Genomic DNA, 18,437 nt, shown 5'->3' on the forward strand with positions numbered 1-18,437 from the left:
CGACCGTATAATAAAAGTTTCCATTATACTTACATTAATATCGTGAAACATTGAATAAAATATAGTTAGGTTAACTTCACCGGGAACCACAATGATGGTTCCCGGGGAAGTTAACCTATTATATTTATAAAATAGTAATATGAAAATAACGGCGCCCAATGTGTTTTTTTGATCTACGTATTTTCATAACAAATATCAAACTCTATTTCATACACAACCATTTAATTGAGTCTAAATAAAGGGTTGAAAAACAAAAGGTAACTATTGCCAAGAACTGTATGTAAGGTTTCATAAAATGTTAATTATTTTAGTAAAATTATGAAAAATTGGCGCCCAACGCGGGACTTTAGAAATATAGTCATAAAATAGAAACATAAATCTTTTTTTAATAAAACATGCACATGAACGGCATTATAAACCTAAAACAGTTTAAAAGTGATAAAGGATAACTTTCGTAAGGAGCCCTATCTGGATTTACAGCCTCCGCGGCCGATGCCGCCAGTCCGCGCCCGCCGCTCGCGTTGAATGCTCGTCGCGGGTCGCCCTGCGACGCGATACCGCTCTACTCGATACGCGCGCAATCAATTGCTAATCTGAATCGAACTGATAACAAACCCAGTTAACTGTGTTTTTAATTATAAGTTCATATTAGAATTAAATATCAGTGAAACTTTTACGAGTAGAAAAGTTGATTTATATACGTATAATAATGTGTTTCCTGAGCTGTAAACGTAACGATAATGGCAAATCAAATATCAAAACAAAAACTAAAACTAACAAACGAAAGTAAGCGAGTATACGTCGATTTAAAATCTGTGATTGTTTCAACGAATGTAGTTAAAAAGTGATATGTAATAGTTGTGAAATACTGCTTAGTTAAATGTGTAACAGGGTCTTGGCGAATGTGTAGAAGGCTTTGAGTATGCGGGTTGCTTTGCTGGCGCTGATGGCGCTGGCGCTAAGTGTCCCGCGGGAGGCAAGTAGCGGAAAGGCCGCCAGCTCAGCTATCGCCAATGTAACTATGTACACGCCACGTTCGCTCCTTATGTCATACAAGCACACACGTTACAAGCGAGCACCTCATACGCTGCTCGGCCCCTTTGACTTTAACAAATTGTTTAAAAAGAAGAAAAAACCTCGTACGGAGGCTGAACTCGCACCAAGCGCATTTCCGCTCCGTGGCGTTGCTTCTCCTCAAACCGCCGCTTCCGTGTCATCCACGGTTCTACGTGCTGAACCAGTTCATACACCAGAACCTAACACAACCACATCGCCTAGCTTAGCATCGATTAGAACTGATGACGAAACTGCACTTACTACTTTGCCAACGACGCTTACGAGTAGAACAAATGGCGCAACGAAGTCTTTAAGCGTCCAAAGAGAGAAATCGAAAGAAACGACAGCTATCACAATTATTCCAAACAACAAAGGGACACTAAAGACTGATTCAAAACTGAAAAAGTTAAAAACGCGAAAAAATAAGAGCAATTCGACGATGGTTGCGAAAAGTCGGTCGGCGAGCGCACGGCGGTCAGCGGTGGCAGCCAGCAAGAAGAAGGACGAGGCTCCGTGGCCAGTGAAGCATGCAGCTGTCGTGGATGGAGACATCATCCTCGGCGGCCTCATGATGGTAAGATCCCGAATGACGTAAACTGTGAGACATAATTTTTATTTGAAATATTTTTATTATGCGTTAACCCATATTTTGGTCATAAAATTAATTACCTACGAAAATAAGTTAAAAAGACAAACAAGATCAAATTGATAAATCTTCTTATTTCAGACTAAATATTTTTTTTATAAATTGTAATGTAATTTTGAGATAGTATTTTCTCATCATCTTTGACATTTTCTGCTTTTATGTTATTTGTGAAACTGAGACATGAAATTTATTATAGCAATGAGGTTAATAAATGCAATCTCAATGGTATTCACCAAGCCACGATTATACAAATCACCTAGCTTAAAATTATTGTTAATAAATTCATCTAAGTTTGGAAATATTTATCAAAACTGAATTTTTTGAATAACGATAAAATTGTTTAAGACAAACTTTTATCTCTAACTATAGAACACGTGTTTAAATAGTGTAAAAACCGTTAGAAATGTAGGTACGAGTATATTAATCAGCAACAATAAAGGGTATGGCGATAAATTCAACAGACGAGAAACCGAGTAATCTATTCCTTTAACACCATGTATTAACGTCCATGTGTGACGAGCTTAACAAGCTTTTCTATGCCAGTGGACCACTTTGTGTGGCTGAATGTAATCTACGTAATAAAGCAATTGACCCCTTCAGCATAATACGTGGCTGCAATTTTCTGTTGCATAATACACAATAATAGACTCTCTCTTGAGTTATTGTCAGAAGAAGATTAAGAATAACAAAAGTTTGAAACAAAATCAGAGAGATTCAGAACATATGTATATTTAAAACCGTGTCTATGGAGAATTTGTCTAAAAATGATATTTTGTACCCTTATTTGCGACGTTTCGACGCAGGTTTCACTGGTCGTGGTCGCGGATTACTGATGTCCCAGCAAAAACGTTTTAAAATTGTGTTCAAAATGCGAAAGTTTGAAATGTTATAGAGAGATTCAGGTCAATACTTTTCGTAAAGTCGATATTGACAAATAGGTGACAGTTTTGTCTTCAATTCATTGAAGTAATCTTTGTATAAAAAAAGATTATAACCCTTCTTCATCAGCCTATATTTATTTTTATTTTCCACTGAAACACAGGTCTCCTCTTGTTGTACGAGAGAGTTTGAATACGCCCAATGCACATTGGGGACATCACGCTGAACTTTGAATTTGTTTGGAGATATAAAACGTTACCCGCGATTTTTACCTGCAACGAAAACCAACAGATAAATAATAAATGGCATTTCGTACCTTTCGTAATTTGGAGAACTTTCGTAATTCCGATGATAATGCAATAATACGCCAACATGAAGCTGATCTGATGGTGCAGTCGGAAGGTAGCCACAGGAACTCCTCGATGGATAAAGTTAAGACTCGTTGGAAAGGTATATGAGAAGTACAATGAGGAATAAAAGTGTGTCATGAGACCACCACGCCTCCACGCCACGTCACGCCGCCGCCATTTTGTCACCTAAATAGTGTTTAGCTTTTAAGTTTATAAAATGCATATATACTTATATGTTAATCTGTAAGGTATTTATAAAATGGGTCTGGATTACCAGATAAGATACTCGTATAAACCTTTAAATAAAAATATATGCACAATAAAACATTTTTTCACACTAACTTGTTCATATTTATGCGCGCGTGGTGTACTGCGAATCACGTCACCTTCTTCCTTCTCATCTTGGCGTTTTCTAAGTTCCATCCTAAAGGAGTCTAGGGTTCGCTTTGGCAGCGTAATCCCAAGAATGAACGCTAACACGTACGAAAAGAACTACCAGAGGGGAAATTTGATTTTCTTTTTTTGTTCTGACGTCATACGATGCTTTTCATCGCCGAAAAACGATATATCAGTATTGAACGCTATCTTGTACATAATTTAACAAGTTACAAGCTGCTTGAAAACGCTTCAAGTGCCGGGTCAAATTAGTATAATATCAATAACAAATCAAGTTTCATTTTTAAAAATCTGAATACTGTTCCAATGCTGAATAAATGATTAATAAAAAAACCTCCACTTTCTTGTAAAAATTCCTTCATGCGTGCACACAAGTGCTCAATACCGCTACTCTCAGAGGAAATTATAGTCATGAAACGAACCAGAGCAGTGGAATATGCTTTCAGCCTTTTTTAAACTTACTGGTGCTGAAAATGAGGCTTTCAATTACTTGAAATATCAAAATAAATATATGAAATATTTATTTTGACGGCGCGATCGCCCACAGTTTGTAGATGAAATTCTGAAACAAGTATTAGGCTTTTTTCGATAGGTTTTTGGGTGAGTTGCGAGTAATACGTGATTGAACTCGAAAGTCAGTATGTTTTTATCAGTGCGTGTGTAGGTTTGGCTTTGGCTCTAGTTTCAGCCGAAACCGAAACCAAAACGTTTGTAATCTTGTTTAAATATACTTATGAGAAAATGTCATAAAACCACTTTTATACACATATTAAGACTGCGTTGACCATTCTGTGATGCTCTCATTTAGTGGCATAATGTTTTCTAATAAACTAATTTATTTCGGTATATATAAATCGGTATATTAATATCTACTACTTACCCCCACACTCCTACCCCACTACTTGTCCTATTTGTTCCCCAACTTTTGGTCTTTGTTTCATAGTACGAAGTACCATTTCGTGAGTTTCGGTCCAGCCGAAAGGTTCTGCCGTTTTTTGGCCGAAACCTAAACTACAGCTGAAACAAGATTTTATAACCTAAACTGGCCGAAAATGAAACCGAATCTTCAGTCGGGCACTGGTTTTTATTTATTTATTTTGTGATTGAATATTTCTCCGGCTTCTAAGCTCGACGTATAGTCCCAACTGGAAGAAAGCATGAAACTTGGCATGCATGTGGCTTACGTAGGTATTCGGTATAAAAAATGCTGTGGAAATAAACATACATAAAACATAATTTATTTCAAAACACGTATTCCATGGTTACTTTCATATAAAACACAGCCTTAAAAATAATGATTGTTTACATGTGCCTGAACTAGGATTCTCTGTGTTTCAGGCAAGAATGTATATGTCAAACATTGTTCATGTAAATTAATTTTCACTTACAAAGTACATAATACAATTTAGCAACTTAAAACTATAATACATAAATCGAATAATTATCTATGTATTTATTCTATTGTAAATAGTTTGTCAAGTGAATGTTTTACCCTTCTTCTCCTTCTTTTGTATGCACAGCGCTTTGAAATGAGAGCACTGCTCGAAAATCTGAGTGAATTTTGAAAATACAATAGTGTTTGATATATGACATGACTTTGTTTTTGCTATAAACATGGTACCTACATACCTAATATTTGCTTACATCAAATTACTTTGTTTTTTCAATACACGAGTATGTTCTGGAAAAAGTGATAATTATTCTTCTGCTATATGAGAAATCAACAACCATTGGGTCTAAAATTTGCACAGCTTACCTACATACATATACCTACTGCGGCGCTACGAGTAGAGACTAAAGATACGATATACGATAACGATTTGGACTTTCGGTTTTCGCGGTAGGCTTAGATAAACATGATGTACTTATTGGCTTGATTTAGGAGTTTTGTGTAATTGTAGAACTACCCCTTTTATGAAATACCCCTAAGTCACAGATGTGTCTGATATTGAACTGACAAATCCGACAACTCACTTCGTAGTTTCTAATTGCTTGCGTCACTTTCGTTACACATATTGAGGAGAGAGATACAAGTAGCGTAACCCGATAACAAACCACAAGTTAGTCACCGTAATTAAATTGCAACTTGTAGTATTGCAAATGTGTATACTTAGTTTACACGTGACAAGTATGTAGTAATATGGTAGCCATAAACATTTCTTGAAACCGCACTCGTGTAAAGTGAAAAATGGTTTTTGTGTCTCCTACCAGTAAAATGGTGCCTTTTCACTTGATTTATGGTTTCAATATTACGTTTTCAATATATATTACAGTTTGAGAGCTATTTAAATTTTTATTGGTCTGAGAGCTTGCACCATCGATCCTGAGCGTTAGGAAGAGCTTGCTGGAAGGCGGTCTTCTTGGCGTTCTACCATCCATAACGGTGTCAAAACATTTGGAGATAACCGCCTCACTAGCCTAGAGACAAAACGCCAGCTACGGAAAGAGAGGCCTAAGCCCTCCTTCGCGTACACGTTCAACGCAGCTGGCCAACTTTATTGTCATGCGTGCAAATAGAGTATTTAAGAGCCAGTTCGGCCTGGCCAGCCACATTAGGGCTCATACTAGACAACGTCCATAATGTTTATTTGGGGTCGCCGTCATCGAAAACGATGAGGAGGACTATATATATGAATTTTTAAATTTTATCTTGACTTGGTTTTTTGTTTATATAAAATAACCTTTTTCGCTAGATTTTGATAAAACTTTGCTTGCTTGAAGAGCTCCTCATTCATTCTCATAGAAATACGAAAATACCATATGTTATCGAAACTCATTGTAAGATTTTTTAAGACGTATTGCAAAATTTCGCTTATAATGTACAGAATAGAGAACTCTGTCTCCATCAAAATTTATCAAAATCTGATTTAAAAAAATCTATTAATTGTGAAAATCAGCCCATCGATGACCCAGTCGCACAACAGAGCATCTTGGTGATCCAATTTGAAGAGAGTCTAACTTTTGACTGCAGAACGCTGAACATGCAATAAAAATAAACTGCTTCAAATCATGTAAACTGTCTAAGTTATAAAACTGTTTCAATACATGAAAAGTCTGATGTTTTCCTATGTGAGCCTCGCCAGTAAAGTTTATCGGTTTAAACTTTTATTTAATTTTGTTGATTCAATCTGAAATGGATACTGTAAAACCATACAATATATAGTTGACCGGTGTTTGCCTCTCAACTTCTGACCTACGGGCTAAATACATCGTGTGACATTTGTAGATTTTGGTGAAATAGAAAGAATATGTCAATGTCAATTTTTCTTGACATATGTCGCACTTGTCAGGTCAACAAAACTTGTTGGAAAAAAGCAATACAAAAGTATATGAAAATTGAATTATATAGGTAACATTATTTATAGAAAGCAGTCAAAATAATGGATGGTTGACAAGCTGTAATTTTTTACATTCCTTGACAAGGACAGTTGATAATGAATGTAGACGATCTGGGACTGTAGTCAAAATAGTAATGTGGACGAGTTAGGAACGCGACGATTTAGGAATTGTTTGCTGATGACATGGCATTGTAGACGATTTACAAAGGTAATAAAATAGGATTGTGGATGTAGCGATCCTGAGCCTGCACGATAAATATTGAATGTTGATAAAGTTATATTCCTACTGGCTTGAGCCTTTGTTATTTCTACTATAAGCTAAAGCGAAGCTTATAGTAGCCACTATGCAGCCGGTCCCATTTACAAAAGATACAATACCTCATTGTTTCGGACTTAAGTTCATCGTGGAAAATATCGCTTTGTACGATAAGTAATTTTTTGTACGCTCTTTTGCTGCGTTTTAAAATAGCGGCATTTATTAGACGATGTTATCCCACAAATCTCCCTTAAATTGTGCATATTTAAACGTGATCAGCCTCATTAATTTTTCTCTTTTAAAATCAATAAAATGCAAAATGGACAGTAACTTCCGCAGATTAAAATTAATATGGCATTGGAAATTATTTCAACAGTTGAACGAGCAAACACGCGCAAATTGATTCACAAAAGCTTGTGTGAAATTGTTGTGAAAATATTGACAATTCAGTACAACATTCGCGATTTCTCTGGTAAGTGTGTTTATAGACTATGGGGCGTTCAGTACGGATAAAACGAAGGCCAATGATAGAGAACCGTAAAGCCTTACCAGTGATATATGGTCATTGTCAAGAGGGCGCTGTTCTCATTTATATGGTGAAAATTCAGCAGGTAAAATATGAAAAAAATTGTTCCCATGAAATTCTGCAACATGGCGTGTATTCGTGTATAAATATTACTGATCAGGCTTGGATCAGGCTTTAAAAGCTATCGATTTGACTTCCCATTAGTTTTGCCAGTCAGCTTGTCACTGACCTGACACTGACATATTAGCTAGTGTCTGCGTAACAGTTTTTGGGTTCCGTAGCCAAGTAATATGTCGGAACATGCCTATAGGCATTCGGCAAGAAAATTATGATTTAAAATCCATATATTTTATAATATCCACAGGAAAGTTGCATTACCTCATACTCATACTCATACTCATACTAAAAATTGTTGTACCCGAAAGCATTTTTGCCCGAGCTAAAATGGAAACGCTTCTCTCGCGTTTTGTGCTCGGTTATTCAACAAATTTCATGCTTCGACAGATGGTGCTGTACGTCTCAGTACAGATACTCGTATTATGTGGTAATTCTGACTATCAACAGCAGATAATTGACGATTTAATTACCATAATTAATTAAGCACAACATATGGCGCCGTACAGCGCCATCTTTTCAATCAATAAGTCTTTCGTATAGTAAGGAAAATATTAGCTTCGTCAAACGAGTTACTATAAATAGACAGAACTCGTAGTTAGTAAACTTTCGTCATCATATTATCAGCCACTAGACGTCCACTCCACGAGTTTTGCGATCACATCGATCATGTTAGAAATATATAAAAATATATTCGGATTCAATTTGGTTTCAAGAACAATAATAATTGATACTTATATAAGTTGTGCTTAACTCATATTAGTATAAGTCCTCCTGCCTTATCTCAGCGCTATCCCGATTGGGTGCGTAGACAATTTTTGGCCTAGTGGGTAGTGACCCCGCCTACGAAGCCGATGGTCCCGGGTTCAAATCCTGGTAAGGGCATTTATTCGTGTGATGAGCATGGATATTTGTTCCTGAGTCATGGGTGTTTTCTATGTATTTAAGTATTTATAAATATTCATATATTATATATATCGTTGTCAAAGTACCCTCAACACAAGCCTTATTGAGCTTACTGTGGGACTTAGTCAATTTGTGTAAATGTCCTATACTTAATATTAAAAGATGCCAATCCTTAACGCTCCGTAGCGTAGCGTAGTCATCTCTCTCTTCCATAATTATTACTGCGGCAGTCGGCCCGATTCGAAGAATGATTAAGACAGGTTTAAGATCTTGGAAAGATCATCAAAAGATTGATAACTAAACGACATGTTAACATGACGTTTATTTCGATTCCGCTGTGATCCCAATAAGATCTATCTACGATATTTCTAACGTCAAAGTGACATTGGTTGCCCGAATCGAGCTGCTTCTGTCAATCTCATCCAGATATATGATGCAGAGCGGTATTGCGATTTGCCATTTTGTATAGGTTTTGATATGATCAGACCTTGAAACGACTCTGTGCATCTCACGCGATATCTTACCGATATCATAATAATAGTAGAATATAACAATCGAAATAGCTGAGGGCACTATTTTTACCATCAATAGGGAGTATTACTGGAATGTTCTGCCGCCAGTGTACAGCACTAGCACCTTTCGTAAACCATACTGTGCCTTAAATTGTTTTTAGGGTTCCGTACCCAAAGGGTAAAACGGGACCCTATTACTAAGACTCCGCTCTCCGACCGTCCGTCCGTCCGTCCGTCTGTCACCAGGCTGTATCTCATGAACCGTGATAGCTAGACAGTTGAAATTTTCACAGATGATATATTTCTGTTGCCGCTATAACAACAAATACTAAAAAGTACGGAATCCTCGGTGGGTGAGTCCGACTCGCACTTGTCCGCTTTTTTGACAAGTTTTCACAGATAATAAAATATGACATTGATGCATCAAGGCGGTTTGTTTACAAAGGGCCTACCGGGAAAAGCGAAAATCGAAATTTAGTTATCTGCCTCTTCATCGCTCGAATATGCAAGAGTGATAGAGAGTTAGATAAAGAAATTTCGATTTTCTTGTTTCGCGGATTGTGGTAGGGGCGCCCCTTACGCAGAGATTCGCGTAATATTCCCTATTGTAGGTACCTATTTTGGCTTTAACTCGTCACGTTGCTTGTTCTTAACTTGTCACGTTGAAATTCGCGTTTCTTTAAAACATTAGGTAAGAGAAAATACCGAAATAGCTGAGCCACTTCTAAGATTCAAGAATTTTAGGTACATATCTTCGTCGCGCTAACGGGAGCGGCTCCTAAAATTTGTGTGATAAGGACAATTGCAGCTTAGGCGGAAAACCCTGCGTAAAAATCTCAGAAATCGAGGTTTCGTTATCGACAATTTCTTCCTCCAAAAATTGACCAATTGTATCAAAATTTTGGGAACGGAATGACAATATTCATTTGTTTTACAAGGGGGCAAAGTTGTTGTTTAACCGCTCGTGCTCATATTGATACTCGAGCAAGCGAAAGAGGTTCGTGAAGTGGAATCTTGAGCGTTGCAAGGGTTTCAAGGCACGAGAATTAAACAAACTTTGCCTCCGAGTGAAATAAAATGTTTCACCACACCAACGCGAGGAAAATACTAACTATGAAATACCAAAAAAATCAAACCTAATCAAATTCAACTGAACGTAATAAAAAATGTATCATTCAAAATCATCATTTAAAAGTCAATTCTACCAGCTAACATAAGGAAACAACTCAAAATTTTCATCTGATTACTTTGCCCCACATGTGGATAAAATGCAACTTTCTCATTAGTTTTTGAACAATCAAGAGGGCCTTTACCAGTTGGTGTTGTGAAAAGAAATTATCCGTGTCTGTTTTGATTTTTGCGTTTATTGTTGCCGATTTTGTATGCTGGGCTTCTGTATACGGCTACTTTTTGGCCGATTTTAGCGCTGTTTGAGGTAACCTAGTGCTTAGAAAAATCAGAATATCAAAAAAAGCAAAACGTACCTATAGATGGGTCTGGTAATGGAATATTGAACTCAATAAAAAAAAACATCTAGGAACAAAATCGAGAACGAAACAACGAAACGAAAAAACGTTTCTATGGAACAATGACCACTAATATGTCCTCTTATGAAATAGTAGTCGATGCTAGTGCGCAAAGTATGTCATTACTTGAGGACATTTCCGCACGTGTAGCGAACGTTTTTTTAATACAGTTGCGAAAAAATACGTACTTTTTTTATGCATGTTCTATAAGACAGAAACAATTGTAGGTAAATATAAAATATTATACTATTATTACCTAATAATTTATTTTAGTATCGTTATTTACGATTATTTGTGTATCGTATATTTAAATTGTATGAAAACGATATCGATTGTTGCCTTTGGAAACTTAAAACATTCTTGCGGTAAGAAAAACACCTCTGCTTTGACGGGCGTTTCGGCAGCTATTCCGTTCCATTCAGACAACTTATTAAGAACGGTTTTTCAATATTAAAAAATAAACGTGTTATAATAATGAAGAGTTAGAGTAGGTTTTTATGTTGATTACGACTTTTAAAGGAAACCAACATTAACATACCAACAACAACATTAACACTCATAAGTAGTCATGAATTGGAACAAGTGGAAAAGTAAAAAGCACTAGTTCGCGAAATCCAACTTTCCGTACGCTAAACAGCTACGTAAAGTAGCACTTTTTGAGGAACTGTATTAAAAAATGTTTTATGATTTGTCTTCAATTCGTAATCAATAAGAGAAGTCAGTGATGAACGAAATGTAAAAATATAGGGTAAGTAATAGAACGTATACAAACCTATAATATATCACTCTGAATGTATAAATTCAATTTGTATATTTTTGATCGGAATAACATTCAATTGCAATAACATGCAATATGTATAACAACGAATTCTATAATTGTAAATTGTATAATAAACACTACATATATCATTGTTTACGATAACATTAGAAAGGTATAACGTTGAAATAATATAACATACAAAACAAATATCATACATTAAAAATAAGCGCCTACTATTTGTTAGGTGCAATTACGCAGATAGCGTGCATAGTTGCACCTTTATTTTTCTAAACTGGTATTGCAATAGACGTGGGTAAGAATAAAATAATCTTAAATTTATTAATATTTACTTTGAGTTTGTAGTGATTAGAACGCAATTAAGTGGAGTTAAGTTTATAATGGAATCGTACAAATGTGAAACATTTAAAAGTGCTAAGGGAGGGATAAAATTGTTTATAAATGGCTATAGTTATTGCAAGAATCGACAAGTAGATAGTAAATATTACTGGATTTGTGAATTGAGGCATAGGGAGCAGTGTAAGGCTCGAGCCATCACAGTTACAAACGGCGAAAGTGATCTTCATATAGTTAAAAAGGTAGATGACAACCACAATCATGACCCAAACCCATTTAAGCTGGAAATTTCAAACATTATTGAGGACATAAAAAATGAATCAAGAAGCCATTCCGATCGGAAAACTTGTCGTATTTTACAAAACTGTAAAAGGAACTACGACTGTACTACACTTTCACAATTGCCTTCCACATCATCTTTACGGCAAATTGCGTATAGAGAGAAGCAAAAAGGGAAACCAACTTTAATTGAACCAAAAGATATCTTCTTCACTTTGCATGAAGACATATTGCAATTACAGAATGCAAGTTTTGTTATTGCCGATAAATTTATTACTGAGCGTAAGAGAATTATAATACTGTCATCTTTATGTATGATGAGATATTTAGGGAGATCTGCTCTATGGATTATGGACGGCACCTTTTCTGTGGCAGGAGTATTCCAGCAACTGTACGTCATTCATGGAAATATTTTCGAGGACAATAGACAAACATATCCTTTGGTATACACATTTTGTAGTCACAAAGACAAAGCGACTTACATCAAAATGTTTGAAGCTATTATTGAATACTGTCAAGAAAACGATATTGAAATAAACGTTAAACATGTAATAATGGACTTCGAAATGGCCGCAATACAGAGCGTGAAGTATTATTTTGATCATGTCCAAATAAACGGATGTTTTTTCCATTTGGGGCAAATCATCAATAGACGAATCCAACGAGATGGTAAATCAACTTTATACGGTATTGATAAACAATTTTCTATTGAGATGAAATGTCTTCTAGCTTTGGCTTTTTTGGAACCCGATGAAATTCCAAAATACTTTAAAATGCTTAAAAAACAGTGCTCGCCTGAAGCTGAAAATATAATTGGTGATTTTGGTAAGGATTATGTTTTAAATCAGCCAATATTTCCTCCGACTCTATGGAGTGTTTCTACTTTGGAATCACGTGGCTTACCGCGAACTCAAAACAGTGCCGAATCGTGGCACCACAGATTTAACCAAATAATCGATAAGGTGCAGCCCGGTTTTTATCATGTGGCTGCAGAACTCCTGCATGAGAGCATAAAGGTTTTGGCCGATATAGAAAAACTGAAAAACGGCGAGCCATCCGTCAAGCGTAAGAAAATACACGAGCAACAACAAGCGCGTATTAATAATGTGATAAAACGGAAACCTGAGTATTCCGAATGTGAATATCTTAAAGCAATCGCATCTAATTTAAGTTTGAAAAACAATAAAATAACGACACGTTTTTTTTGGTCAACTGCATGTATTTTTGCCAAATATAATGTACTTTTCATTGCATAATCGATTGTTTTTTTTTCCTCACTACCGAAATTACATTATTTAAATATATTTTTGTGTGTTAGTTAATGAACAGATACAGTTTTTAAATTATTATGAAATGAGCAATGTATTTGAAACATCTATACTATGCAAATTTATATTTCAACGTAGTTTGCTCCGTATTTATCTATTACAGATTGCAGCTTTTTTCTGTGGTAATTCTGGTGCTAATTTCTTTATCTAGAGGGTCACAGTTCTAACCTAACCTAACCCACTTTTCTGTTAACAGTTTCTTTTTCCGAAGCCTTAGAGTTCTAACCTAACCTGCTACCTATTCTGGAAACAATTTATTTATCTAGGGGGTCACAGTTCTAACCTAACCTAACCCACTTTTAGCCGTTTTTTTTCTAGTAGTGTGTTCTATGAGGTTGAAATTCTAGGTCATCCTACTAATTTTACTACTTAATTATATAAGATGATATTTATATTTTAATATGTATATATTATGACAGTTATATGAAATGAGCTTAACTTATATGTATATTATACCAAACAGCCATATGTATGTCGTATGTTATATTATTTTTATGTTATACTAATTGAAAGTATACGTTTACTTTATTATACATAAGATTAGTATACATTTTTAACGTTTGTAAACTGAAATTATTCCAAAAGTACGTATATATTATAGGACGCACCCAAAAATATATACCTAGAGCCTAGGCTATACCTGATTTTACAATTTTTTACATCTCTTATATTGTTTCGGTATGACCTCAAGACAAACCTGTCATGAAACAAAACGTTTATTTTCTTTATTTATTTAGCTATCTGAATCTTATTATTTCAGGTAAATCTATTTTGAGAAGGGGTTAATGATTAAATCAAGGCATTATTTTCAATTATTTTGTCTTTCTAATGCAGTAAATAATTAAACGAACGCAGGACACTCTAAAAAATAATTAAATAAATAACCATTTTATTTGTTACTAATAGATTACTAAAAAAGTAATTTTTTTAATAGAAGCAGTTCTCCAAATCTATCCATGTGTTAAAATGATGTCGGACACCTTCATCAAGTACGGTGAGGTCAGACGTGGTATACTGAAGCGAAAATTATACACCAATATATCTAATACTTATAGTAATCCTCTGTATATATCCATTATTTATTTTATTTTATTTATCATTCAATAATAAAATAATAATAAAATCATTTATTTATTGCAGACAACATTGATCCATATACATATAACATTTATAAAAAGAATTAAAATTAAATTAAATTGAAAACTAATTCGTGATTGTAATTGAGAATTAATACGTGTGACTTTTAGACTTATAGATATGTTAGTATGCTCTTATACTCTATTATGTTAATATGTACAAACTTATCACTAAATAATTACTAAGACAGCTATGTCTCTAGAAGTACTTAATTAGCGATTAAACATTATAAGTACTTCTAGAAACATGCATATCATCACAATGCCTCAAATATGGGCAGTCTATCCTTACCGCAGTCGAACGTTGGGTTGGATATGTATATTGTTATTACATAAATAAATACTTAGCACTTCATTTACACAATGTGGCGATCAGGGCGCTGTTCACTCTACCAAATTAGTGCGATAGAGACAGCGTTTCGTTTCATTTCTCTGCGAAGGGTGTGTAATGTTTTTAATAACAACTTTTTGCGAATATTCATTTAGCATAATTTGAATTGCATAATTTTGAATTGCAGAAATGATGATTCGGTATAAAAATAAGTGAAATAAAAACAAATTGCATAATGTCGAAAGTAATAATAATTAACTAGCATAATAATGTATTTTCATAACAGGCAACCAGCATAATGTTTATTTTTTATACAATTTATTATTCAGAAGGGTTTTCATGCATCAAAACTAATATCATAATATTGAAGGTTATAAACGCCTAGTGAAAATGAACGAGCAAAAATACATTTCCGAGACAATTTATGTACATCACTTTAGTTAGGGTATGAATTATTTTTTGTCATTGAAGTGGGTGTTTCAATATTATACGTTGGTTAGGTACTTAGTTTATTTGCATTGCACTTTGTTAGAAGGCAAAATTGGTTCTGTCCATATGGTCACAGTTCTACCTAACACTCCTCCTCGCTTCGCTCGTCGTCATTCCTAACCAGCCTTAAAGTTGAATGAGTAGATTTTGTATAATTTAATATGTCATAGAAAATTATGCCACCTGATAATTCATTAAAATTTAGTTCTACATTTTAATCATAATATGAAATGAATGTTATTAGAAGTAAAATTATTCCTGAGGATTGTTATGAAGAATGTTGTCAGTATTCTGTAATTTAATTAGTATGACAAACAACATTCTGTGGTTTGTTTTTATACATAATGTTTATTATGAGTTTCCATAGTAGTTAAATGAAATTATGCTAAAAGTTTGTATTAAAATTGAACGGCACCCAGAGCGAACTATTGTAATACCTATCGGCGAGGCCCCCAGTGCGGATCAAGCGAAGGCCAATGATATACGACCTTAAGAGCTAACGATTAGACCCCCATGTCTGTTCAGCGGATAAAATAAATGATTTCGGAGAAATCTTCAATTCGGTGTTCTTCGTGAATAGCGTTGATCTTACCAATTATTTGTAACTTGATTATTAAAAAAATAATAATGTAATTCGATTATGCCCAATAGTTATGCTAATGGTTACATTTTATGCTAAATGTGTTAATTATGCCCAATAATGGTGAGGAGGTCTGATATTTACAAAATAACCAGATTTTATCTAAAATCGGTGTGAGAGTTGTCAATGTACCTATAAGTATCAATGTTTGGAGCCACGATGATTTTTCTTAAACTATAAATTTTCAAACGCTCATGTCAATTTTGTAGCACATATAAGGTTCTATATCAGTGATTCCGTTTGATCCATACTAAAGTACTGTATACGAACAAAAAGATTACTATTTGATTGAGATATTGTGTAAAACCTGACCAGTAATATATGATCACGCGCCATATTGCGGAATTTCGTTGGAACTAAATTTTTCATACTAAACTGACTAACACTAACATAACAACTAACATGAAAATAACAGCGCCCTCTTGACAATGATCATATATTTCTGGTCGGGCTTTTAGTCTGACGAATTCGTGATTGACAGATGTAGATGGGGCTGTACGGCTTCGCACATAATAAGGTAACTCTGGTTGTCAAAAGTATCTATCAAATTTGACAATTTAGTGACCACAAAAATATAGCGCAGCGCGGCATCTGCGGTGGCAGCACGGTTTTATTTTTATCGCCTGTCACTATGCCCGTCACTTTCGCACTTATATACTTGTTAGAACGTGACAGACATGGTGACAAATTATAAAGAGCCGACCATCTTAGCCCTACTGGTTCAGCTGCACATTTCGACTTGGACTTGACCTCTCTATTACAATATAACTCTTTGATACAAATATTTTCTTTTATATTAGCCCTTACACACATGTAGCTAATGGCGCCCAAAAGCAATAAGTTTTCAATATGATTATATTACACGAGAGTTACTCCGTGCACATTGATATGCTAATAAAGGAGATTATCACGCGTATTGCCTCAGCAGAACTAGTTAGCATCTGCAGTGTGATATTCGCTTACCTTACAAGATTATGTAGTTAACTACACTTTTTCAATTTTATCACTTCACGTACCTAGGTAAATTAACTAATTAAATGGTCGGAACACTAGCAGACCATGCTAAACACCCCTATACAGTTGGCCACTAGGGTATACCTGCACAGTTTTGCATGTACACAGTTAAAACTGTATAAGAAACCACACAGACTAATGCTACACACGCTCCGTTTTACGCATGCAGTTGATAAAACGGCGCAGGCATAACCCAGCTTATACACCAGGTTAGGTTTATCAGGTCAGGCTAGGTCAGGTTAGGTTTTAGGTGTATGACCAGCTTGAACGGGGTACCAGTAATGAAACGTGGACCACATATTACATGTAAAATGAGTTTTTAACGTCAGTTTTAAGCACTGGCAACATTTTACCATAAACAGGAGCTGCTTAAGTTTAACATGTCGTTAATTTAGGTCTGTTTTAAATAACAAATGGGGCACTATTTTCCACGAAAGAAAAAACAAAAACAGTTTTAATTTCTTTATTGGTTTTAACAACCAATTACCTACAGTATTTATTACCCGACGTGGTCTGTTCGCCATTGACCGCAGGACCAGAACAATAAAAGTGGCCAAAAATATCCAAGGTTATTTTTACTGTGGCAGTTGGCGTCATTGTGAATAAAATTGTTAATACATTAGTATTCCACCAAGTAAATGTTAAATTCTGTGGCCCTAGTGAAAAAGGGTACAAGTCTCTGGCAGCGCAGGTGTAAAGGAGTGTAAGTTCCACGTAACACTTATGCCCTTATACATCTAAACTGCCAGAGACTTGTACCCTTTTTCACTAGGGCCACAGAATTACGATAGTTGATGGAAATAATGCTACACCAAGTTACATTTACGCAAAAACTACATCAAAGACACACAAAATATTCAAATGTTCATACCTTGACACGTGCGCGCCTCCTCCTCCTCGACGTAAACTTCAAGATGGCGATGGACAATATATTGTCATCTCTTTCTAACATAGTAGAACTATCGCGGTTGAGATTACCTGCCGTTCACGTTTTCCCCACTCTCTTCTAGGCCATTCAACATTTAACGCACAATCCGTAAAAAAAATACAGATAGTGAAATATTAAAAATAATTAAAATATATCAAACGTTTCATCATTGGTGCCGTTACTATATCCGCACAAAGTCAAAAGGTAAACAAGGTATAATTTGGTCTTGCCCTCGGATTTTGAGGCAAAGTTATGGGGAAAAGAACATAAACATAATTTATTAAAACTTTTCTATAAATTAGGGAGCGGATACCTGCCTGTGACATAACTCAGGTTGAGTTTATTTTCGTCTGTTAAGGCTAATTATATGGAAGCGAACAGAAGTTTTAGGATCACGATTGAATAGCCATTTAAATCAGAAAAGGTTGTGGTTTTTTTTTTTGTTGCCTTTTTCGTCTGATAAACACTTTTATTATATAAAAAATGTCGCTTATAAAGACCTACCTTTGTGTAAGGAAGCCAGATTATCACAGGTGTAAGCGAAATGAGAAAACAGGGGTGAGGTCTTACATACTTAGGTACTTACTTAAATTAAATTTTGCTTGACCGAGCGAGTTTGCTTTAAAGCGGAACGTGAGCACAGGTAATAACTCTGTTAGTGAATTTAAGTAGA

General features: G+C 35.1%; 1 protein-coding gene across 1 annotated transcript in view; it reads left to right on the plus strand.

Moving 5' to 3' along the window:
- The first annotated feature begins 1,495 nt into the window (after positions 1-1,495).
- LOC133524557 (metabotropic glutamate receptor 6-like) overlaps positions 1,496-18,437 on the plus strand; it is a 30,690-nt gene continuing 13,748 nt past the window's right edge. The window contains exon 1 of the mRNA XM_061860641.1: positions 1,496-1,630. Coding sequence (XP_061716625.1) covers positions 1,496-1,630 — 135 coding nt within the window. The remainder of the gene's footprint in view (positions 1,631-18,437) is intronic.

This window comes from Cydia pomonella, chromosome 13 (assembly GCF_033807575.1).
Source record: "Cydia pomonella isolate Wapato2018A chromosome 13, ilCydPomo1, whole genome shotgun sequence".
NCBI lineage: Eukaryota > Metazoa > Arthropoda > Insecta > Lepidoptera > Tortricidae > Cydia > Cydia pomonella.